We start from the raw sequence: 25,995 nt of genomic DNA on the forward strand, positions 1-25,995 counted from the left end.
TTTAGGGTTAGGTTAAGGGTTAGGTTTAGGGTTAGGTTTAGGGTTAGGTTTGGGGGGGTTAGGGTAAGGTTTTCGCTTTATTTTTACATTTTTCGATCTTTTTCGTCGCGCTGTGATGACATCACATATGCGCTTTCGTCGACAGCGCTTTTGTCTACCGCGGTTTTGTGGTGGAACCGTTTGCTGAGAGGGGAGGAGACCCGGAGACAGCTGTGGAAGAAAAGCCACAGACAGGACGATCTAAACGGCAACTGAGGCTGGCTTCTCCCGAGTTGCCACCTCCCGAAGGTATTGCAGATGGAGGGAAACCCCCTTAAAGCAACGACCGGTTCTCTTTGCATCAACCCTTCTCTTGAAACTCTCCTTCTGCTTTAGGAAACGGCGGTTTCTTCGGCTGGCTGAGATTCTGAGAAGCGTCATCCTTTCCAGTTACTGTATTCCCCAAAGCACTACACCCCCCCACCCCCCCACCCCCACCATCACTTAGGACACACCCACCTGGACAGATCTTGTTCTAAGTCTTGGACGCGAGACTCTGCCTCCCAGAGAGAAGACATGTGATCCTTGTCATCAGCAGGCATGGATGCTCCCTCCATCAACCAGCGTTCGCGCAGGGATTTCCTCTTAGGCAGAGACAGAGATTGCATTGAGGGTCTGCTTCACACACACTGGACGCACACGTGGGCCAACGGAATTCATCCAGGCAAACGAGTTCCAGTTCTGAAGCCCGTGCATATGGACACACACACACACACACACACACACACACACACACACACACACACACAGACGTATCTACTATCCTATGCTTGTTCAGCCACACCCATATATGTGGTCCTATATGAATGACATTTCATGTGAAGCTCTACTGCTTGACAGCGGATGTGGGACACACCCACCAGTGCAGATACTCAGCTCCATAATGCATACTATTCTTTCCCTTTCTCTCTCTCTCTCTCTCTCTCTCTCTCTCTCTCTCTCTCTCTCTCCCTCCCTCCCTCCCTCCCTCCCTCCCTCTCTCTCTCTCTCTCTCTTTCTCCCCACCAACCACACACATATAAGATTGTTCTGGGGAGAAACTGGAGCTAGCTCCTGGAGGAGAGATAGGATGTAAGACTAGCAAATAAACTGTCTCAAAGGCAAAGCATCAGAACGAAAATGAACACCGTGCAAATCCAACCAGCCTTCTGGGATTGCCTATAAGGACCCAGCCCCCCAAAGAGTCGGTATTACCCACAGCAGGGTGCATCACCGACTCTTCCTTCCCCATAGTTTGTTAGTGGGGAGGGGAAGGGGGGGGAGATCGGCTGTAGCTTACAAGTATCTCCTTTCTCCCTTCCATGCCGCCGCCGCCCCGCCCCGCCCCCCCATCTTTCGGCTCCTGATCCCCCCCCCCGCGCAGCCATCTCCACCTCTCGGTGGTGGTCCATCCATTCCTGTATCCTTTCCGCGGCTGGTACCTTGAGGCGTTGGGCTCTCAGTCTCTCTTCCTCCAGTTCCCGCCGGGTGGCTAAGATGCGCTCTTGCAGCCTCCGCCGCTCCTGCAGCAAAGCAAAAAAAAAAGAGGGGTGGGTGGGCGGAGGGGAGGCGGAGAGAGAGAGAGAGAGGCGAGGCGAGGCAGGAGCCGCCCTGCAAAAAGGGCGGACAAAGGGCCCGGCGCGGAGGGAGGCAGGGCGGGATCGAACCCACGTGGGCGACCGGCGGACCCGGCTGCTGGTTTTTTGCCTGGGCCGATCACGCCGCCGGGGATGAATCCCCCCAGCAGAAATCAGCCTGGCTTAAAACGAGGCTTCTCCTGCGCTCGACTGTAGTCCCGCCTGCAACGCTGGGTCGGTTCCTTCTGCCTCCCACCCACCACCCCCCCACGGCTGGTTTGGGGAGTCCCGCTCTCGCCAGGCTTCCCAAACCGCCCAGCCGCCCAATTCGCTCACCCTGGAAAACTCTGAAGCGCTTGCCCGGTGAAAGGCATCAAGGGGAGCGGGTGGGGGGGGGAGAGTGCCGCACCCCCTCGCCCTCCCAGCGGCAACTTTGATTTCGCTTTCTCAGAAACCCCAAACGCCTTGGGAGCAGAGAGAGAGACTCTTTGGATAGAAAGCAAAGGAAGCAGCTTTGATGCCAACAAATGTGTTAGCATAGATTTCTTATGAAGGATCTTGTTGAGTGTCGCCCTTTCTTCTTCTTCTTCTTCTTCTTCTTCTTCTTCTTCTTCTTCTTCTTCTTCTTCTTCTTCTTCTTCTTCTTCTTCTTCTTCTTCTTCTTCTTTTATGCACTTAAGAAATTAGTAATGAGGGATTTGTACACCATTTAACTAAATACGTATTCTGATTTACAATATTGGTACTAAAACGCCCTTTCTTCTTCTTCTTCTTCTTCTTCTTCTTCTTCTTCTTCTTCTTCTTCTTCTTCTTCTTCTTCTTCTTCTTCTTCTTCTTCTTCTTCTTCTTCTTCTTCTTCTTTGCACTTAAGGAATTAGTAATGAGGGATTTGTACACCATTTAACTAAATACGTATTCTGATTTACAATTTTGGTAGTAAAACGCCCTTTCTTCTTCTTCTTCTTCTTCTTCTTCTTCTTCTTCTTCTTCTTCTTCTTCTTCTTCTTCTTCTTCTTCTTCTTCTTCTTCTTCTTCTTTGCACTTACGAAATTAGTAATGAGGGATTTGTACACCATTTAACTAAATACGTATTCTGATTTACAATATTGGTAGTAAAACGCCCCTTCTTCTTCTTCTTCTCCTCCTCCTCCTCTCCTCCTCTCCTCCTCTTCCTCCTCCTCTCCTCCTCCTCCTCCTTCTTCTATGCACTTAAGAAATTAGTAATGAGGGATTTGTACACCATTTAACTAAATGCACATTCTGATTTACAATATTGGTAGTAAAACGCCCTTTCTTCTTCTTCTTCTTCTTCTTCTTCTTCTTCTTCTTCTTCTTCTTCTTCTTCTTCTTCTTCTTCTTCTTCTTCTTCTTCTTCTTCTTCTTTGCACTTACGAAATTAGTAATGAGGGATTTGTACACCATTTAACTAAATACGTATTCTGATTTACAATATTGGTAGTAAAACGCCCCTTCTTCTTCTTCTTCTTCTCCTCCTCCTCCTCCTCCTCCTCCTCCTCCTCCTCCTCCTCTCCTCCTCCTCCTCTCCTCTTCCTCCTCCTCTCCTCCTCCTCCTCCTTCTTCTATGCACTTAAGAAATTAGTAATGAGGGATTTGTACACCATTTAACTAAATGCACATTCTGATTTACAATATTGGTAGTAAAACGCCCCTTCTTCTTCTTCTTCTTCTCCTCCTCCTCCTCCTCCTCCTCCTCCTCCTCCTCCTCTCCTCCTCCTCCTCTCCTCTTCCTCCTCCTCTCCTCCTCCTCCTCCTTCTTCTATGCACTTAAGAAATTAGTAATGAGGGATTTGTACACCATTTAACTAAATGCACATTCTGATTTACAATATTGGTAGTAAAACGCTCCTTCTTCTTCTTCTTCTTCTTCTTCTTCTTCTTCTTCTTCTTCTTCTTCTTCTTCTTCTTCTTCTTTGCACTTACGAAATTAGTAATGAGGGATTTGTACACCATTTAACTAAATACGTATTCTGATTTACAATATTGGTAGTAAAACGCCCCTTCTTCTTCTTCTTCTTCTCCTCCTCCTCCTCTCCTCCTCTCCTCCTCTTCCTCCTCCTCTCCTCCTCCTCCTCCTTCTTCTATGCACTTAAGAAATTAGTAATGAGGGATTTGTACACCATTTAACTAAATGCACATTCTGATTTACAATATTGGTAGTAAAACGCTCCTCCTCCTCCTCCTCCTCCTTCTTCTTCTTCTTCTTCTTCTTCTTCTTCTTCTTCTTCTTCTTCTTCTTCTTACTTAAGAAATTAGTAATGAGGGATTTATACACCATTTAACTAAATACGTATTCTGATTTACAATATTGGTAGTAAAACGCTCTTTCTTCTTCTTCTTCTTCTCCTCCTCCTCCTCCTCTCCTCCTCCTCCTCCTCTCCTCCTCCTCCTCCTCTCCTCCTCCTCCTCCTTCTTCTTCTATGCACTTAAGAAATTAGTAATGAGGGATTTGTACACCATTTAACTAAATAAGTATTCTGATTTACAATATCGGTAGTAAAACAATATCAAGTTTGAAACTACCGGCAAAAAAACAATGTAACATAAATCAAAATATTTAAAATGTTCAGAATTAAAATTTAAAATGACAAAGTAATGTCGCATGTTAAGTACTGAATCTTCATACAGCTACTGGATGATCAACTTTTCCAGGTAACGGGAAATATTTTTTTAACCTAGTTAGGAGTGAGGGAATCCTTGGAAAGGCTATTTCACGGCTAGGATGCAGCTACCCAGAAATCCTTTTCCTGCTCTCCCAACGAAGGCAATATTTGGGCCACACGTAAGGCCAGACAGTCAAATTAAAAGTGAACATCTTTAATATCCATATTCCATACATACATATATAGATAAAGGTAAAGGTTCCCCTTGCATATATGTGCTAGTCATTCCCAACTCTAGGGGGCAGTGCTCATCTCCATTTCAAAGCCGAAGAGCCAGCGCTGTCCGAAGACGTCTCCGTGGTCATGTGGCTGGCATGACTAAACAGCCAAAGGTGCACAAAACGCTGCTACCTTCCCATCAAAGGTGGTTCCTATTTTTCTACTTGCATTTTTTTAAGTGCTTTCGAACTGCTAGGTTGGCAGAAGCTGGGACAAGTAACGGGAGCTCACTCCATTACGCAGCAGTAGGGATTCGAACCGCCGAACTGCCGACCTTTCTAATCTATAAGCTCAGAATTTTAGCCACGGAGTCATCATGTCCCATACATACATACGTACATACATATTCCATACGTGGCTTTAAACAAAAACATAGATTACCATGTTTTCAGATCCTGGAGCAGCCACTACTTAGGGGTGATAGAAACCAGACTTCATAAGCAAGACTCAAGAAACAATTCAAATTTTAGTTTCTGCTAACACAAAATGGTGTGTGTTTCAGGCTCAGATGACAGAGGAAGACTTTGAATAAGAGTCAGGCACTCTATGTGACCTCCGTTAACAATAAGAAACTTCACCATGATAAGGGAAGAAGAAAGAGGTAAGGGAAGGTGGGTGGAGGGGAGAGAAAAAGAAGAAGAGGAGGGAGGAAGAGAAAGAAAGAAGGAGAGAAGGTAGGAAGGAGAAGAAAAAGGGTAGGAGTAGGGAAGAGGTAAGGGAAGGAAGAAGGGGATGGAGACGAGGAAGGAAGTAGAGAAGGAAGGGAGGGAGAAAAGAAAAGAAAGAGAAAACAAGGTGGTGTCTTAGCAGGTGCAAAGTATGGTAAACAAAGCATTTTAAACTATACCTTATAACCTTCCAAATGGAATAATAATAATAATAATAATAATAATAATAATAATAATATAAGAATGGCAAAGAGAAAGAATAATTATGTGAATGAATACCTATAACTGTATGTAAGAGAATAAATGACAGTAAAAATATAAAGCATAATATAGGTAAATAATATTTGGTCATAAGTAGCTAAGTATAAATAAATAAAGAAATGTATATAAAAATGGATAATGAATAAGGAGATTATGAACGCAAGATAGAAATGTATAGAAGGGAAAACACTAACTGCAAAGAAACCGATTCGGAACTGCTGTATGATATACGATGGAACTTATTGTTCCTATGTTGTTTTTAAGTTATGCGTTTGTTTTTGTTGATGTGCTTATGTGTTTAAAATAAATAAAAAATTATCATCAAAAAAAAAAAGAAACTTTACCATGAATTACTGTACTTGTAGCTTCTAAATATTTCTCCTATACGTCTGAATATGTATATTTTATTTTTTCAGACAATGCCAACAAGCTAATAATATTTTGGAACCTTTTGCAACTTGGACTGATCCATGTAGATCTATATATTTTTGGAAATCTGTTAAAGCTTCCTTTTATTCAAACAGATCAGACTCCCTGGTGATTCACTCCATTCATAGGAACAGGGAAGCGAAAGCAGGCAGGCACCATTCCTGGAGTTTTGTTTTAATTGTTGGAATAACGATTCTATGACAGGAAGCAAAGAGTCGGAGGTGGTTAAGAGAGACTCCGTCAAGAGGAGATGGTTATTTCACTGCAAGTTATGATCGAAGGGTATTGTATATGATGGGTGTCTGTCTGGAGCACCTAACTATTGAGGATGGTGCTCTTTTTCCCCCAGTGGCAATGACTTTCTAGGAAATGAAGGATCCTCCCCCTTTTGCTACCTGAGATCAATTACCTAATGCCATAGATTTAATGTGGAACTGTGGCAGTGGTGGGATTCAGCCGGTTCGCACCTATTCGGGAGAACCGGTTGGTAACTTTCTAAGGAGTTCGGAGAACCGGTTGTCAGGCCTGGGGCTGATGAGTTCCCAGCCCCACTCGAATTGCTGATTGTTGTGTAGTTTTTAATCTGTCTTTGTATCCTGTCTTGTTTCGTTCGTTTTTGTATTGTCCCCTTCCCCATGTGTCTGTTCGCCGCCCTGAGTCCCTCCGGGGAATAGGGCAGCATACAAGTCTAATATAGAAATGGAAATGGAATGGAAGAAATCTCCTTTTGTTTTTTCCCACTTTACAAGGCTAATCCTGTAAGGAAGGCAGGAAGGAAACATTCTAGTATTGTTTCTAGCTTAATCTTTATTGCCCTGCTTACAGAAACTGAAGGTTTGAAGGTTTGAAGGTTTATTGGGATTTATATGCCGCCCTTTTCCCCGAGGGGACTCAGGGCGGCTTACAACCACAGGGGAAGGGGGTGCAAGGTCAAAAACAAAACAATATGTGAACAAAGAAAAAATAATAAAACACAACTTTCATTCAGCAATCAAACACTCGGGCGGGTAATTGGAAGCCTATCCCCAGGCCTGCTGGGAGAGCCAGATCTTGAGGGCTGCGCGGAAGGTCTGGATAGTGGTGAGGGTACGGATCTCCATGGGGAGCTCGTTCCACAGGGTCGGAGCAGCAACAGAAAAGGCTCTCCTCCGTGTAGTCGCCAGTCGGCATTGACTGGCAGATGGGACTGCCTCTCCGGTTAACCCTTATTACCATTGTAACAACTAAGACGAAGCGCCCATCGACCTGAGTGACATTGAGTTGGCCACGCCCACATGAGCACATGACCACCAAGCCCCGCCTACCCAGCTGGTCATTAAGGCAGAGAACTGGTTGGTAAATTATTTGAATCTCACCACTGAACTGTGGGTATACAGAAATCCCCGCTTTGGATAAGAAGGAAAATAAAACGCCTGCCTGCCGCATTGGATTTGGAGAGCAGAAAACAGACAGATCTGATTCCCAATGAACAAGCCGACAGGGCTTCTCAAAATTGCACCAGGTCACTGAGAAAACGCTCTTTTAATAAGAACTTGATCAGGAGGAGACTTGTCTATGATCCTCATCACATATGAGAGACCGCCTCCTGCCATTTACCTCCCAACGACCAATAAGATCGCACAGATTGGGCCTCCTCCGGGTGCCGTCGACCGGACAATGCCGGCTGGCGGCTCCCCGGGGGAGGGCCTTCTCTGTAGCTGCTCCGGCCCTATGGAATGATCTACCCGTAGAGATCTGGACCCTTACCACTCTTCCGGCCTTCCGTAAAGCCACGAAGACCTGGCTGTTCCGGCAGGCCTGGGGCTGTTGATCAGCATCCAGCCCCACTCTAGCAGTATGGATGGTGTGAAATTTTAATAATTGTATCCTTATTTTAATTTTTTTATATATGTTTCTTTTGTCTTGCCTGTAAGCCGCCCAGAGTCCCGAGGGAGTGGGCGGCATACAAATGTTAATAAACTAAACTAAAACTAAATATGCAGAAAAGAGGTGGTGTGTTTAGTTTGCCTTGGTCTGCCCTTCTTGCTAAGAGGTGAAACGGGATTCTTACCTGCATCGGTGTTGGATAAATGAAAATAAAAACTGGTGTTGGCTTTGGTTTAATTGGTGCCAGTGAGTACCAGGAAATTTTCTATTTGGGCACGTACCTTCTGGTGCCTCTGCTCTCTGTGTGCAAAAGAGTACTAGCTGCTTATGAAGTCTGCGTGGGTACCAGACACCTTGCTGCAGACATATGGCCATTGATGTGTCTGTTACTGATTGCACACTCTTGGTTCCGGTGTGTCTCCAAAGTGCACAGGCTGTTTTCACAGCCTCTTTTCTGCCCTCTGCACTCGGCTCTGTCCAGATCTGGAAAATCAGCCCAGATTTGATCCCTGCATAGAAGCATTTACTAAAACAATTCATATTAGCAATAAATATGTACTTGAGAGACCGCCTGCTGCCAATTACCTCCCACAGACCCATTAGATCTCACAGGGTCGGCCTCCTCCGGGTGCCGTCTACCAGCCAATGCCACCTGGCTATTACCCGGGGGAGGGCCTTCTCTGTGGCAGCTCCGGCCCTCTGGAATGAACTCCCCCGCAGGGATTCGAACCCTCACCTCTCTCCAGGCCTTCCGAAAAGCCGTCAAAACCTGGCTTTGCCGGCAGGCCTGGGGGTGATGAGTTCCCCTCCCCTCTCGACATGTATGGTTGTGTGACTGTTGTTTACTTTTATTATTTGTATTTTGTTTTTTATGTTCCCCTTTCCCTCCCTTGAATTGTTCGCTGCCCTGAGTCCTCCCGGAGAAGGGTGGCATACAAATAATAAAATACCAATACCAATACCAATACATATTTGCTACACTCTCCGGAATGCAGCATTCATGTCAAGCTCATTATCAGGGTGTGTGTGTGTGTGTGAGTGTGTGTGTGTGTGAGAGAGAGAGAGAGAGACTCCACACAACGGTAGCTGGGCTGCAGCTCAGGAAACAACCGGAACCCAAACTCTGCCTCTCCAAATCTGGGCAAGGCTCCAAAGTTCTCTCTCCTTCTGTTGGGTTCAGGTTGAAGCTATTGTCTGGTGAATTATTCATTTGTTTGAAGAGAGGCTAAGCCAAAGAAAAGGACTCAGGTTACCCCAGGTTTCCCATGGAGGAGGGCAAAGAGCCCATATTTAGCACAAACCCAAAGCCACTGGGCAGAAAGTCAAAAGACTGTAAGTGGAGAACAGCTGGCACCTCGGTCGCTTCTACTTGGGACATTCCTGCAATTTATTTTAGACATTCCTCGGACAAATCAGCCAGAGTCTGGCAACTTTTCCCCAGCAAAAATAAGATTTAATGAAATCGTCTGGAGAGCATCCGTTATTCTCAAGAGGAATACCCCTTCTGCCTCTCCCCACGGAAGTAGAATCTCAGAAATTCCATCCCCAGCAAGGCAATATTTTTAATGAAGGGAAGGAATTATAATGGTTGCCTTCAATTTCTTCAGCTTTGTAAACAGCCACTTGGCACAGTGAGAATTGAGAATTGTAGTTAGTGCACAATTTCAGTAGCCTTTAAATTAACCCAGCTGCACTGTTACTGTCGTCCTTTTAATCTAAGACAGAAACTAGGCCTACAAATGGTACTATAGTTTGCTTAATCATAGTTTTCTGATCAATCCGGAATTTGATGAATTCGTAAAATATATTAAGCCGCAATGCATTTTACAAAACGCGGCTGGGTGTGTGATCTATTCGTGTCCATTTTGCATCTGTCAGCCTCTGCTTTGCTGCTGTTTCGGCTGCCATTGAAACAGGGGAGGGAGGGCATGGTATTTGGGAGGGGTTTACTAATTGTGCTGGAGGAAGATTCTGGAGCTCAGCTGCCTGTCGGACTACGCATGCGGAGGAGGTTCCCGCCAAGGCCAAACAGCACCGACATTCCATCTTAGTGATGCCTTTCGAAGTTATCCCACACCTGACACTTGGGAGAATTATGATTGGACTGTAACTGGGATGCAGTGGTGGGTTTCAAAATTTTTCGGAACCTACTCTGTGGGTGTGGCCTCTTTTGTGGGAGTGGCTTGCCGGCCATGTGTTCTCTCTCTCTCTCTCTCTCTCTCTCTCTCTCTCTCTCTCTTTCTTTCTTTCCATTTGTCTCTCTGTCCCTTTTTTCTTTTTTCTTTCATCTCTCTCTCTCACTCTTTCTTTTTTCTTTCTTTCTTTCTTTCTTTCTTTCTTTCTTTCTTTCTTCCTTTCTTTCTCTTTCTCTCTATCTCTGTGTCAGTCTGTTTCTCTCTCTCTCTCTCTGTTTGTGTCTGTAGCAGTGGTGGGTTTCAAAATTTTTTGGAACCTCTTCTGTAGGTGTGGCCTGCTTTCCGGGTCCACTGGTGGAACCTTTTCTAACCAGTTCGATAGATTTGACGAACCGGTTCTACCGAATAGGTGCGAACTGGTAGGAACCCATCTCTGCTGGGATGCCAAGGGGAGGGGAATGGGTTATTCTATATATCATTTGCTTTCACACCTAAATAATCAGTCTTTCGCTTTGCTACGCTTCTAATCATTTATAATTAGTAAAAGTACACTTGATTTCTATCAATGGAGTCTCGTGGTTTTCTTTCCTAATTATTCAATGGAGGAGTGCTGACAGCATCATTGCACCCCTCAAAAAAACCATTAAAATGGTTCTTAACTTCAAAGAGTTCCCTGCTAGGTCATTTTGATGGGGGGGGGGGAATATATCCCGTTTCCTTCCCCTTGCTTATAATGAAACACCTTCATTCTGCTTTTCTGTTGTCCAAAAAGATCCTTCTTTGTTGTTTTATCTGTGTTAAATTAGAAACTGTAGGGTCCCCTTTGCAAATGCTGTTGTCAGGCCTGGAAGCCATCTTTTGCATTATGGTCACCAGGCCTGCCATATTTAATGCTGTGGGAAATTGGGAGAGGGGATTATATGGAGCGTGAGAGATACAGTCAAAATAACATTCCTTTCTCAGAGAGTCAAGGACGTCTTGCCCTGCACCTGGAGTGGTGTGACTGGGAGGCATCTCCAGTTGGGATGGTGCCTGATTGGGCCATGTGATGGACATGCGGGTGCTGGGTAAGGTGCTTGGACTTTCTTTTGAATGGGGAAAACCTGGAAGCTTTCAGATTCCAGTTTTCCCAGATGTGCCGATATGTCATTTCTAATAAAATGGAACTTTGAGGAAACGCAAAGCCTCAGAGTCTTCTTTCATTGGGGGTGTTACTTGGAAGCCTGACAGCTGTTCTGTACTCAGGAAAGCACCACCTCACATGAATAAAAAAAGTAGCATCGGTAGCAATATTATTGTCACCTCAAGGCTCTATTACTGCAACGCACTCTACATGGGGCTGCCCTTGAAGAGTGTTCAGAGACTACAGTTGGTCCAGAATGCAGCCGCGCGAGCGATATCGGGTGTACCTCGGTACACCCATGTTACACCTATCCTCCGCGAGCTGCACTGGCTCCCTATTAGTCTCCGGACATGCTACAAAGTGCTGGTGATTACCTTTAAAGCCCTACATGGCCTTGGACCTGGATATCTGAGAGACCGTCTCCTGCTACACACCTCCCAACGTCCAATAAGAACCCACAGGCCAGGCCTCCTCCGGGTGCCGTCGACTGGATAATGCCGGCTGGCGACCACTCAGGGAAGAGCCTTCTCTGTAGCTGCTCCGGCTCTGTGGAACGAGCTACCAGCAGAGATCCGGACCCTTCCCACTCTCGCGGCCTTCCAAAAAGCCACCAAAACCTGGCTGTTCCGACAGGCCTGGGGTTATTGATTTATAAATCAGGTCCAACCCCCAGCTAAGCCAAATGTATGTTGTGTTTTTTTTAAAACTGTTTTGTTTCTCTCCCCTATTTGTTATTTTATTTTATCTCGTATTTGTAAGCCGCCCGGAGTCCTGTAGGTAACAGGACGTAGCAGATCTGGCGTGTCCCTGGGAAGGGATGAGACAGGCCTAGGAGCTGGAGGACGGAAGGACCTGCTGGAGCACTTGCCTTCCGAAAGCTGCATCGGCCGATGCCACAGGGGAGAATGGGAAAGCACACTTACCGCAATAGTATGCAGCCGCTGGGCGAATAAGGAGCCTTCTGCCATTTTCCTTCTGAAAGAGAAAAAAAGCCTTTTGGGATATGTCCAGTGGAGACTGGTTGACAGTACTCACCATCTCACCCTCTTTCGTCCCCCAACTCCCATCTCAGGTCCTTCATGCTTTATTCCCTGCACTCTGGTAGACCCTTCTCTCTCTGTCTTCTGCTCCCAACAGCTGGTCATTGTCTTTTAACAGAGCCGAGGTGGCGCAGTGGTTAGGGTGCAGTACTGCAGGCCACTTCAGCTGACTGTTATCTGCAGTTCGGCGGTTCAAATCTCACCGGCTCAAGGTTGACTCAGCCTTCCATCCTTCCGAGGTGGGTGAAATGAGGACCCGGATTGTTGGGGGCAATATGCTGACTCTGTAAACCGCTTAGAGAGGGCTGAAAGCCCTATGAAGCGGTATATAAGTCTAACTGCTATTGCTATTGCTATTTAATGTCTGTCAGTAGCAAGGTATGTAGGACAATTGGTGTACAGACAGATTTCTCTCCTCTAACTTCTTCTATCACCTGACCCACCACCGTGTTCCTTTTTCAATGGAGAAGCAGCATCATTCCCATAGAGAAGGCCTCCCAACACAGCTCAGCTCAAAGAGGTAAAATATAAATGTCATTTTTTTAAAGAGAAAGAGAAAGCACATTCCCAAAGGTGTGTACTCATAGTTATCTCATATGTGCACCACACTGGCCAGATAATAAAGGCTCCACCGGTAGTGAAACGGCCAATCATGTGCTGAGAATGCATGAATCCTCCTTCTGCTGGTCTTCAAGTATCCCTTTTCAGACCACTATTGTCACGTATAAAAACACTGCAGTGCAAAACTCTGCATATTCTACACACATGGTAAACTCGAAGTGGGAAGCACACAGTTTATGTGGCATACACTATCCTCAGCTCAGAATGCCTCCTCCCTGAGAGTGCACTGACAAATTACAGAAATATGATTTTCAATTATTATTCTGTAAAATTATCTATCTATATCTATCTATCTATCTATCTATCTATCTATCTATCTATCTATCTATATCTACCTACCTACCTACCTACCTACCTATGGTATCTGTTCTGACCCCCTCCTCCATCCAGTAACGAATGCCGAGACAAGCTTAAATGAGAATGTCCTTTAATAACAAGTTCAGACTCTCAGTGGCTGAAAGCCAAATAAACAAACAGATAAGGACCTTGGCAGCAAGGCCGACAAACTTTGGCAGCAATTCAGACAAACTCTGGCAGCAATCCAGCCTGCCAACTTTGTTTCTCTTTAGTCAAAGCATTGACTTCTGCAAGAAGGGCGTCGCACAAGCAGTCTCTTTTATAGTCTGGAGAGGAGCCTAATGACCATCAGCTGAGCGTAATTACCTTCTGTAATTACGTAGTTGTTCTTGACGCTGAGTAGCCCTTCGACGGTGTTCATCCCGGAACAACTCACAGTTGGTTCACAGTTGGATCACTCTCCCTTATCTCCTCCCCACTGATCCAAGGCTCAGGCGCCACCTGGTAGCCAACCAGTCTCTCTGCGCCCTGCTCGGAGTCGGAACCCTGTCCAGGGTCCTCCACATCCTCCAAGGCCGACTCATAGGGCCCCTTGCTGTCGGAGTCTGGTGGCAGCTCCAACGGCTCCTGCTGGGCCACAACAGGAATCTATCTATGGTATCTATCTATCTATCTATCTATCTATCTATCTATCTATCTATCTATCTATCCATCCATCCATCCATCCATCCATCCATCCATCCATCCATCCATCCATCCATCCAGTTTCTGTGCCATATCCCATTATTCCTTTTTAATGTCAACTTCAGCAATGCAATTCCACATTTTACCACCACTAAAACGCCTGCTCATGGATAGATGATAAGAGGGAAGAATTTGCATTTCTAATGGTATGATCATCTGGGTTTATCCAATAGTGTTTTGTAATTATACAAATATATTGAAGACTGAAACCTTTTTGTGTGGGAAAAAAATGGTATTAGGGCACAGTGCCCAATTCTGGCAATAGCAATAGCAGTTCGACTTATATACCGCTTCATAGGGCTTCCAGCCCTCTCTAAGCGGTTTACAGAGTCAGCATATCGCCCCCACAGTCTGGGTCCTCATTTCACCCACCTCGGAAGGATGGAAGGCTGAGTCGACCTTGAGCCGGTGAGATTAGAACCGCCGAACTGCAGCTTAGCAGTCAGCTGAAGTGGCCTGCAGTACTGCACTCTACCCACTGCGCCACCTCGGCTCTACAATACAATACAGTATGAGCTATCTACCATATACATTTGGTGCAGAACTATTAGAACCAACCATTGAAACCCCACCATGAGTGTTCAGCGCCAGAAAGTAGAACATTATTAGCTAGGCAACTAGGAGTAAATGAAGCAAGATAGCAATGGGTAGCATATCGCATTAGGTATATTTCAATTGGGTGGCACAGGAAGTGTGAAAGATATTTTTAAGACTTATCAAGAAAACACTTAGAATACAGATTCTACAAATGGCAAGAGATGTTGGACTGCACTACTACTGGAAGGACACAGGATGATGAAATGAAATGTCACAATAAAATTAAGTTAAACTTAGTTAAACTTTGAGTACTATGTATAAGACAAAGTAATAATAGTTATAGTTAAATAAATGATTAACAATGGTAATAATGCATTTATATATACTAGATTGATAATATGAAATTTTATATAAAATTGCAAGTGGAACTATGGAGATGATGTTGAAAAGCCTTTTTATAAAAGATAAACAATTTTATATAGAATAGAATATAAAGAAGTAATATCATTGGATGATTTCAGGATGATGTAATGAAACTGTCCATAATATAAATTTACTTTAAATTTAGTATTCTTCATATTAAAAGGATGTAACAATAGCTATACTCAATGAATGTTTAATAATCATAATAATTGTATACATATACACTAGATTGATGATACCAATAATGGAAGAAACATGGAATTGGAAATTATTAGAGAATGTTACCAATACTAAAATCATAGAATGACTTAGAATAGGATATAAAAATACTTTTTTATTGGATATATTGAAGATGATATAATGAATTATTATAATATAAATGAATTCATATTTAGAATGTCTTGTTTAAAATGAAGAAACAACAATTATGATCAAACAAATGAAGTATTATAACAATAATGCACACAAATACATTTGATTGACAATATGTGACTTTAGATAAAGTTTAAGTGATGACTATGGAAAGGACGCACAAAAACCTTGTAACCAATCTGTACGTAATTTAAGATGTTTTTATGTTACATGTCTTGTTTGTTTATGTTTGTTTAAAAATACAAATTTTATTTTAAAAAAAACAAAACAAATTGTGGCAAGTTCTTAAAGAGATTGGAGTACCAGACCATCTTATTTGTCTCTTGAGAAACCTATATGCGGATCAAAAAGCAACAGGACATGGAACCACTGATTGGTTCAAAATTGAGTATACAGCAAGGCTGTATACTGTCACCCTGCCTATTTAACTTATATGCAGAGCACATCATGAAAAAGGCGGGGCTAGATGAATCACAAATTGGAATTAAGATTGCCGGGAGAAATATCAACAACCTCAGATATGCAGATGATACCACTCTAACAGCAGAAAGTGAAGAGGAACTAAAGAGATTCTTGATGTGGGTGAAGGAGGAGAGTGAAAAAGTTGGCTTGAAACTCAACATTAAGAAAACTAAGATCATGCCATCTGGCCCTCTCAATTCCTGGCAAATAGGTGGGGAAGAAATGAAGGAAGTGACAGATTTTATTTTCCTGGGCTCCAAGATCACCGCAGATGAGGACTACAGCCGAGAAATTAAAAGACGCTTGCTGCTGGGGAAGAAAGCTATGGCAAATCTAGGCAGCATACTAAAAAACAGAGACATCACCCTGCCAACAAAAGTGTGTATAATCAAGGTTATGGTTATCCCAGTTGCAATGGATGGCTGTGAAAGTTGGACCATAAGGAAGGCTGAGCATCAAAGGATTGAGGCCTTTGAATTATGGTGCTGGAGAAGATTCCTGCGAGTCCCTTGGACTGCAAGGCGATCCAACCTGTCAGTCCTCGAGGAGATCAACCCAGACTGCTGTTTAGAAGGCCAGATCCTGAAGAGGAAACTCAAATACTTTGGCCACCTAATGAGAAGGAAGGACTCACTGGAGAAGAGCTTCATGCTGGGAACGATGGAGGGCAAAAGAAGAAGGGGACTTCTATCTATCTGTCTGACTGACTGCCTACCTATCTATCAACTATCTATCTATCTATCTATCTATCTATCTATCTATCTATCTATCTATCTATCTATCTATCTATCTCCTGCGAGTCCCTTGGGCTGCAAGGCCATCCAACCGGTCAGTCCTAGAGGAGATCAACCCTGACTGCTCTTTAGAAGGCCAGATCCTGAAGAGGAAACTCAAAGACTTTGGCCACCTAATGAGAAGGAAGGACTCACTGGAGAAGAGCCTCATGCTGGGAAAGATAGAGGGCAAAAGAAGAAGGGGATGACAGAGAAGGAAGTGGCTGGATGGAGTCACCGAAGCAGTAGGTGTGAGCTTCAATGGATGGTAGAGAACAGGAAGGTCTGGAGGAACATTGTTCATGGGGTCGCGAGGGACACAACTTCACAACCAACAGCAACAAATTCAGAAATGTAGTTCATGTTTCTAAATATGGAGAAACACATACTGTATAAGAACAAATTAACCTTTCCCAAAGGGCATTTTCTATGCTGTAAGAAGTACATACCTAAACAAGAAGAACAAGAATCTTGGACTAAAACATCTAACAAATAGATGCTTCTTATGGAGACCAGGGATCCACATGCAAATATAGGCAGATGTTGCTCGTAGAACCTATCTGCCCCCCTGGGCTTGCTCAGTCTAAATCTAGGGTGTTTTTGAGGGGTTCAGCCTTTAATCCTGAGAGACCTGATCCTCTGGGTGTCAACCAGAGGTGGGGTCCTACCAGTTCGCACCTATTCGGTAGAACCGGTTCATCAAATCTACCGAACCGGTGAGAAGAGGTTCCACCAGTGGACCCGGAAAGCAGGCCACACCTACAGAAGAGGTTCCAAAGATTTTTGAAACCCACCACTGGTCCTTGGATATGATTATTCTACACTATCATGATCCTATTTATAAAACTCAGTGCCTCTGTGAAAGGGAAGGATGTCTCCTGCGTTTGTGGTGCAATCAGAACATTGCGTGTGTTGAAGTTGTTTTAACGCAAACCAAAGATGCCTTTTAAAAAACAAGTTTACATCCTATTCTTATGCATGCCAGTGCTGTGTGTGAGGTCATTTAAGGTGGTTCTGACAAGTGTCGTCGGCATCTTCATATCCGGTCACATGGGTGGCAAGCCACTCCCATCCGGTCACATGGGTGGCAAGCCACTCCCACAAAGGAGGCCACACCCACAGAGTAGGTTCGAACAATTTTTGAAACCCACCACTGGTGTCAACCCATTGAAGCGAATGCTGACAAACTATGGAGCCGTGTTCCTTTTATAATATCAGTGTGTGTCTCTCTGTACGGCCCTGGTTGAATGCCCATTTGCCCAACAGGCAGATCAGATCGTCTGTTCTTTGGCAGAAGGGCAACCAGCCCTTCAATTAAAGAGCATTTGCTTTGCCTGCTTTAACTGACACTCATTAACCTTTCACTGGGCACTTGTGCAAGAGGCCAACTTCTGCTTAAAAGCCCTGCTCTGAAATGGCTACTTTGCCCTTTTGGGCTGCCTCCTCCCACAAGGTTAATGTCCCACGCCACCAAAAGTGCTGCTTCAGAGGAAAGAGAGGCTTGCGGTTATTCCAAAGGTTATGTGGGTGAAAAACAACAGCCAATAGGAAGAGAAATGTGCTTTCAGATGGCTACAGAGGCCAGGCCTCCAAATTAGGATCCAAGTGATTCCACCATCATCTTAATCGGCAGCCCCAGCAACCAAATAGTCTTGGCCCAGTTGAAGTCCACAAGTCTTAAAGCTGTTAAGTTTGAACACCCCTGGGTTTTTTTTTCTAAAGGGTTAGGGGTGCAAGGGTCTTGTAACTTGACAGCTTTAAGACTTGTGTGCTTCAATGCCAGAGTTCCTGAGCTAACATGACTGGAGGAGGAATTCTGGGAGTTGAAGTCCACAAGTCTTAAACTGTCAAGTTTTAACACCCCTGGGTTTTTTTTTCGAAAGGGTTAGGGGTGCAAGGGTCTTGTAACTTGACAGCTTTAAGACTTGTGTGCTTCAATGCCAGAGTTCCTGAGACAACATGACTGGAGGAGGAATTCTGTGAGTTGAAGTCCACAAGTCTTAAAGCTGTTAAGTTTGAACACCCCTGGGTTTTTTTCTAAAGGGTTAGGGTGCAAGGGTCTTGTAACTTGACAGCTTTAAGACTTGTGTGCTTCAATGCCAGAGTTCCTGAACCAACATGACTGGAGGAGGAATTCTGGAAGTTGAAGTCCACAAGTCTTAAAGCTGTTAAGTTTGAACGCCCCTGGGTTTTTTTTTCTAAAGGGTTAGGGGTGCAAGGGTCTTGTAACTTGACAGCTTTAAGACTTGCGTGCTTCAAATGCCAGAGTTCCTGAGCCAACATGACTGGAGGAGGAATTCTGGGAGTTGAAGTCCACAAGTCTTAAAGCTGTCAAGTTTGAACACCTCCGGGTTTTTTTTCTAAAGGGTTAGGGGTGCAAGGGTCTTGTAACTTGACAGCTTTAAGACTTGCGTGCTTCAAATGCCAGAGTTTCTGAGCCAACATGACTGGAGGAGGAATTCTGGGAGTTGAAGTCCACAAGTCTTAAAGCTGTCAAGTTTGAACACCTCCGGGTTTTTTTTCTAAAGGATTAGGGGTGCAAGGGTCTTGTAACTTGACAGCTTTAAGACTTGCATGCTTCAAATGCCAGAGTTCCTGAGCCAACATTTTGGTTGCTAAACAAGAGCGTCGTTAAGTGAGTTTCACCACATTTTACAAGTTGGCCACGCCCACCCAGTCACATGGCCAGCAAGCCACTCCCACAAAGCAGGCCACACCTACAGAAGAGGTTCTAAAAAAATTTGAAACCCACCACTGGTAAAGGGACGTAGTTGAACCAATTATTTCCATGTGTAAAACAGTATTCTCAAACATACTACATACTACAGTGAGGCTTATTTTCCCTATTGGATTTTTCAGGCAGACACAAAACATTTATCTAACATTTATCTACTATCTTTTTTAAAAAAGTAATTTAAGAGTGGACAGTGAAAAAAATACAATTCTTCATAATGGGAAAGGGGTGCTTAAATACATAGAATTCTTTAATATTCCTCTACTACTGCTATCACTATTTTATTAAATGATAAGGATTTGCTTATCATTGCTTAAAGACAGTTCAGTCTTATTAATTTGTACAGGGAGTAGTTGCTTGGGCAAACCAGCAACCAGTAAATCCCACCAGAGTTAAACGCTGGTGCTTAGTGAAACATTTTAAGTTCTTGTTTAACTCTGTCACTGAATTCAGTAAGGATTCAAATGGCTAATTCCTGGCTTGATCAAGTCCTTTCTGATGTACGTATGTATATATTCATTTAGACAGGAAAGGAGCTTAAAAGTAGTGGATTTGAGTTCGATACCATGAGCATTGAAGCATGGCAGTTTCCTGAGATTCACTATTACCATCTTTCCTGTAATTAAATCTGTGTTTCAGACATCTAAGGACAAAACTAGGGGGAAGGAGGGGATTTCCAGACATTTGGCCAAGGGATCACCTCCTTCAGCTCATCTTAAACTAATAGATAAGACTGAAATCGCAACATCCATTTCCTTACAACAATGACACTTCATCATATACCTTAAACCAGTGCTTCTTAACCTTGGCGACTTTAAGTCCTGTGGACTTCAACTCCCAGAATCCCCCAGCCAGCGTAACTACGCTGGCTGGGGGATTCTGGGAGTTGAAGTCCACAGGACTTCAAGTCGCCAAGGTTGAGAAACACTGCCTTAAACAAACATGGAGGAGAATCGTAATTTGATATTAGATTAGAGAGATCAAATGATAAATTATGCCCGCATAAACAAAATAGAATTCACTTGCCTTTCTGAAACCAACCAGAATCCCTCAGGCCCTTTAAGGAAGCTAACTTTGCAACTTCAATGAGGCGAAAGTAGTATTTCCCCCAACAGAAATATCACCAGCGGATCTCAAAGGATCAAGACATGGAGGAGGCTCCTGCTGTTGTAAATTAAACAGCAAAAAAATATATTAAACCAGCAACTCTCTGTACGGTGCACAGAAACTGGAAAAGCAGTCAGTGCAGCTGACGGAGTAGTAATTATGCACCCTTGGCAAAAGGAAGTGGTCAGACACGTAGCTGCAGCTTCAGAAATTTGTTTGAAAGCACATTTCATGTCATGCGCTGCAAATCTCTGATCCTTCAGATTACAAAAGCATGATTTTTTCAGTTGATTTTGGTGGATGAACTATAGGATTATAGAAACTCTGGGAACATTAATGAGTTCCCTTAACTCCCTAATTTCAAACAGCGATCACTCAAATGCAAGTGGGGTTTTCAACCAGGTGACTAGTGCATTGCACGTCAAAACAACTAGCCACTAACCTGATTTTGCATTTAATAACTGCAGCTAGATTGTTGGTGGCGCAATACTGGAAGAAGAAGGAAGACTTGCCTACTATTCAAGAATGGACATTGAAAGTAACAAACATAGCCGAGATGGCTAAAATATCTGCATATCTCAAGGACCATTCAAACGAGAGATATAAACTGGAGTGGAGAAGATGGATTGACTATACTCAAAATAAATATGGGACTAAGAAATTTCAGATAGCTTATGACTAAAGAAACAAGGAATGATATATAATTTGCTTAGAGCTATTTATTTATTTATTTATTTATTTATTTATTTATTTATTTATTTATTTATTTATCTATTTATTTATTTATTTATTCATTCATTCATTTATTTATTTATTTATTTATTTATTTATTTATTTATTTATTAGACTTATATACTGCTTCATAGGGTTTTCAGCCCTCTCTAAGCGGTTTACAGATTTTTAACAAATTGAGTCAGCATATCGCCCCCACAGTCTGGCTCCTCATTTCACCCACCTCGGAAGGATGGAAGGCTGAGTCAACCTTGAGCTGGTGAGATTTGAACCACTGAACTGCAGATAACAGTCAGCTAAAGTGGCCTGCAGTACTGCACCCTAACCACTGCGCCACCTCGGCTCATATAAGCTAGCCTACCAAGGAGGAGTTAAAGCTCAAATGAAAGATGATATTAACTTTTTTTAAAGCTCATTTTAGAATGTTTTTGTTAAAGATAAGCACTCTGGCAGCAAGTCCTACAAACCTTGGGAGCAATGCAAACAAACTCTGGCAGCAATCCAGCCTGCCAAGTTTGTTTCTCGCTAGTCCCTAATGTTGACTTCTGCAAGAAGGGCGTGGCACAAGCAGTCTCTTTTATAATCTGGAGAGCAGCTTAATGAGCATCAGCTGAGCATAATTACCTCCTGTTAATTACATAGTTGTTCTTGACGCCGAGTAGCCCTTCGACGGCGTGCATCCCAGAACAACTCACAGGTGGTTTCTGGATCACTCTCCCATGTCTCCTCCCCACTGATCCACGGCTCAGGCACCACCTGGTGGCCAACCAGTCTCTCTGCACCCTGCGCAGAGTCGGAACCCTGTCCAGGGTCCTCCACATCCTCCAGGGCCGACTCATAGGGCCCCTCGCTGTCGGAGTCTGGTGGCAGCTCCAACGGCTCCTGCCGGGCCACAACAGCTACCATAAACATCCCTCCAGAGATATTGGGACCTTCAGTCTCCCGGTGACAGGAAAACCAGTTGTAAAGTTGTAAAACTCAGTTGTTTCAGATGTAGCTAATGATTTAACTCCGAGGCTCCCCTCCTCCCAATTGAATGGCAGTATCACTTTTAGGGATCTGACAGTATAGTTTGTGTTGATTGCATATTTAGTATCCTATGGCTATCACTGAGTGTTGTATCTTATGATTTATGATGAATATATTTTATGATTATGATCATGATTTATCACTTGCTGCTTGTATGTGCACTGAAAGCTTCTACACCAGAGACAAATTCCTTGTGTGTCCAATCACACTTGGCCAATTAAGAATTCTATTCTATTCTATATTAGTTACAATCAGAGGTGGGTTCCTACCAGTTTGCACCTATTCGGTAGAACCGGTTCGTCAAATCTACCGAACCGGTTAGAAGAGGTTCCACCAGTGGACCCGGAAAGCAGGCCACACCTACAGAAGAGGTTCCAAACTTTTTTGAAACCCACCACTGGTCCTTGGATAGGATTATTCTACACTATCATGCTCCTATTTATAAAACTCAGTGCCTCTGTGGAAGGTAAGGATGACTACTGCGTTTGTGGTGCAATCAGAACATTCCGTGTGTTGAAGTTGTTTTAACGCAAACCAAAGATGCCTTTTCAAAAACAAGTTTGCATCCTATTCTTATGCATGCCAGTGCTGTGTGTGGGGTAATTTAAGGTGGTTCTGACAAGTGTCGTCGGCATCTTCATATCCGGTCACATGGGCGGCAAGCCACTCCCATCCGGTCACATGGGCGGCAAGCCACTCCCACAAAAGAGACCACACCCACAGAGTAGGTTCGAACAATTTTTGAAACCCACCACTGGTTACAATGCAGCCAAATGATTATGGTAAGTATTTAGCTAGTTTCCTGGTGACTATATTGACTAATGCCTCCTACTTTAATCTATAGGCTTTCAAGAACATTCCAGCGATTTCTTCAGACCCTATTATCTATTATCTTCCACTTCTTGCTCTTGCCTCAAACTTGCCAAGTTTAATCATTTTTCTAATCTAGCCCCTTGCGTCACATGTCCCAAATGTGTGACTTCTGGCTAGCTGATAATCACTTCAAGGAAGCAGTCGGTTTTATTTGGTTATAAGATGACTTATAAGAAAGTCAAGGAGGAAACAGGAGATTATTATTATTTCTTTTAAAAATCCAAATTATTATTTTTAAATATTTTTATTTAACAGTTATTTTTAAATTTCCTCGTAAATGTACTTCTCCCCCGCCCCCTTATTTCAGTCTATACATATACATATGTATGTACATATTTTTGTCTATACATATGATACTATTATATACATTCCTTAATTTACAATCCTTCATTCCATCTATATGTATTTATTCATCTCTACCTATACATTGCTAAATTTAACTCCTGTGTCTACTTCATTTAATCTTTCCTTAAGCTTTACACCTGTCCTCTAGCCATTTGTACCACTCGTTCTATACCATATAATATTCTGTTTCCTCCTAATCCACATTAATGGTATAAGAAATGGGTATAAGAAATGGGTAGCTTCATCTGTCAGGGTTCCGAGTAACCAGAGGTGGGTTCCTACCAGTTCGCACCAGTTCGGTAGAACCAGTTTGTCAAATCTACCGAACTGGTTAGAAGAGGTTTCCACCAGTGGACCAGGAAAGCAGGACACACCTACAGAAGAGGTTCCGGAAATTGTGAGTCCTGGTCCTGCTTTAGGCATGAAAATCAGCTGGTTGACTTTGGGCCAGTCATCATCCTCTCTCACCTCCCAGGTTTATCGTGGGGGAAATAGGAGGAAGGACTATACGTATGTTTTCCGCTTTGTAAGTTTGTAAGTTTGATTTTATTTATAGCCGCCCAATCCCGAAGGACTCCGGGCGGCTTACAGAAGGGAAGAGAAAGAAAATAAAAGAAAGTAAAAATAAAATAAGAAAAGTTAAAACGACACAAAGACATTTATTTCAATCGGGGCTGGACCTCAACAGTGAGGTCAACAGCCCCAGGCCTGCCGGAAAAGCCAGGTCTTGACAGCTTTTTTGAAGGTCATGAGAGTGGGTGAGGTCCGGATTTCTGGGGGTAGTTCGTTCCAGAGGGTCGGGGCAGCCACAGAGAAGGCTCTCCTCCGGGGAGCCGCCAGCCGACATTGTCTGGCTGACGGCATCTGAAGGAGGCCAACCCTGTGGGATCTCACCGGCCGCTGGGAGGAATATGGCAGTAGGCGGTCTCGCAGGTATGCTGGCCCTAAGCCATGTAGGGCTTTAAAGGTAATAACCAGCACCTTGAATCACATCCGGAGACCAATGGGTAGCCAGTGCAGCTCGCGGAGGATAGGTGTAACATAGGTGTACCTAGGTACACCCAATATTGCTCACGCGGCTGCATTCTGGACTAGTTGCAGTCTCCGAACGCTTTTCAAGGGCAGCCCCACGTAGAGCGCGTTGCAGTAATCCAGCCTTGAGGATTTGTTAAAATCCTTTGAGTCATTTGTTAAAAAAAAAATAATAATAATAAAGGCAGGATTAAAAAAAATCTACAATAAATAAATTGGCCATGCTGGCTGGGAATTCTGCCGGTTGTTAATTTTACATACCTTGAGGGTTTTAGACTGGGAAAGACTGCTACGTAACATAAAATATAGAACAACAAGGACGGAAGGCAGACTACAATATTGAAATGCTGCTTTTTGCCAGCTAAAAAGAAACCAATGGGAAAATTGTTTCAATGAGCTCAAAGTGATTCACGCCCAGATTTCACTCAGCCAGACAGGATCGGACACAGATTCTAGGTGGCTCAACAAGCACCAGAGACTATTAACTATGACCATGCTATCTGCCACCAATCTAGATAAAGGCCCATTTTGCAAACTGGGGTGTCAGGAACAATAGAATGGACAGATTTCTGATGCTGCTGAAGTGACAGTGCTGTAGTGATTTTGCATTCGACCGCTACTCCTGAGGTTTCTCTTTGACAGTTCCCATTTATTTTGAATGGCTCTGTGTACCGCTGTATCCCAGAGACTTACGCCTTGTATTAATTAGCAAAGCCATAGGTAACATTTTAATTTTATGCCATGGATGCCAGTGAGTCTTTATTCAGCCCTGAAGCCAGATCAGTGGTGGGATTCAAATAATTTAACAACCGGTTCTCTGCCCTAATGACCAGCTGGGTAGGCGGGGCTCGGTGGTCATGTGATCATGTGGGCGTGGCCAAGTCAATGTCACTCAAGTCGATGGGCGCTTCGCCTTCGTTGTTACAATGGTAATCAGGGTTAACCGGAGAGGCAGTTTCTGTAAGCAGGGCAATAAAGATGAGGCTAGAAACAACACCAGAATGTTTCCTTCCTGCCTTCCTTACAGGATTAGCCCTGTAAAGTGGAAAAAAACAAAAGGAGATTTCTTCCAACAACCGGTTCTCCGAACTGCTTAGAAAGTTACCAACCGGTTCTCCCAAATAGGTGCGAACTGGCTGAATCCCACCACTGAGCCAGATGCATAACAGGTGCTGGAGATGCTGCTTTTTAGCCTTGGCAAATTCAGCTGCCAGCTGAGTATCTCCAAGCCCTTTTCTGCCAGAGACCATCAGCATTTGCTGCCAAATGGACTCCTTCCTTCCTGTTGTGCTAAGTGGTAACCTCTGATGTATCAACAGCACCAAGGATAGGAAACCACCACAGCTCCCTGATCCGTGTCCCAGCGAGGCTCTCTGGGAGGCTTTCTACTGCCATTTAAGGAGGCAGGGAGTGGAGAAGGACCTTGGGAAGAAGAATGCAGACTGCAGGCCATGCTTTCTGTATCTTGACTTGGCTTCTGTAATATGGTTGACGCAGGACGACGTGAAGGTGAGCAGAATAACAGTTGTGAAATATGCTTTAAGAGCCGAGGTGGCGCAGTGGTTAAGAATGCAGTACTGCAGGCCACTTCAGCTGACTGTTATCTGCAGTTCAGCGGTTCTAATCTCACCGGCTCAAGGTTGACTCAGCCTTCCATCCTTCCGAGGTGGGTGAAATGAGGACCCAGACTGTGGGGGCGATATGCTGACTCTGTAAACCGCTTAGAGAGGGCTGAAAGCCCTATGAAGCGGTATATAAGTCTAACTGCTATTGCTATTGCTATTTAAATAAGAATGTGCTCAGCCTTCGCGATCCCTTTCTTAAAAAGTTAAAATCTGGCATGGGCTTCTCAATCTCAATTTTCTTTTTGTGGAAACACAAAAGCTGAGGACCAGAG

The 25,995-nt window shown here is 43.9% G+C and overlaps 1 protein-coding gene across 3 annotated transcripts in view; it reads right to left on the reverse strand.

Moving 5' to 3' along the window:
• Positions 1 to 25,995, reverse strand: part of PALM3 (paralemmin 3) — a 53,265-nt gene that overhangs the window by 22,156 nt on the left and 5,114 nt on the right. The window contains exons 1-4 of one of the 3 annotated variants that reach the window (XM_087710982.1): positions 20,007 to 20,098; positions 11,901 to 11,952; positions 1,461 to 1,541; positions 499 to 623 (exon numbers count right to left, since the gene is read on the reverse strand). In XM_087710982.1, coding sequence (XP_087567108.1) covers positions 499 to 623; positions 1,461 to 1,541; positions 11,901 to 11,945 — 251 coding nt within the window. In that variant the 5' untranslated portion in view covers positions 11,946 to 11,952; positions 20,007 to 20,098. Of the gene's footprint in view, positions 1 to 498; positions 624 to 1,460; positions 1,542 to 11,900; positions 11,953 to 20,006; positions 20,099 to 25,995 lie in introns of those variants that run through there. The other 2 variants (XM_087710981.1, XM_087710983.1) reach the window with 2 other exon arrangements.

This window comes from Thamnophis sirtalis, unplaced genomic scaffold (assembly GCF_051295495.1).
Source record: "Thamnophis sirtalis isolate CommonGarterSnake01/CBP01778 unplaced genomic scaffold, rThaSir2_p1.2 scaffold_3, whole genome shotgun sequence".
Lineage (NCBI taxonomy): Eukaryota > Metazoa > Chordata > Lepidosauria > Squamata > Natricidae > Thamnophis > Thamnophis sirtalis.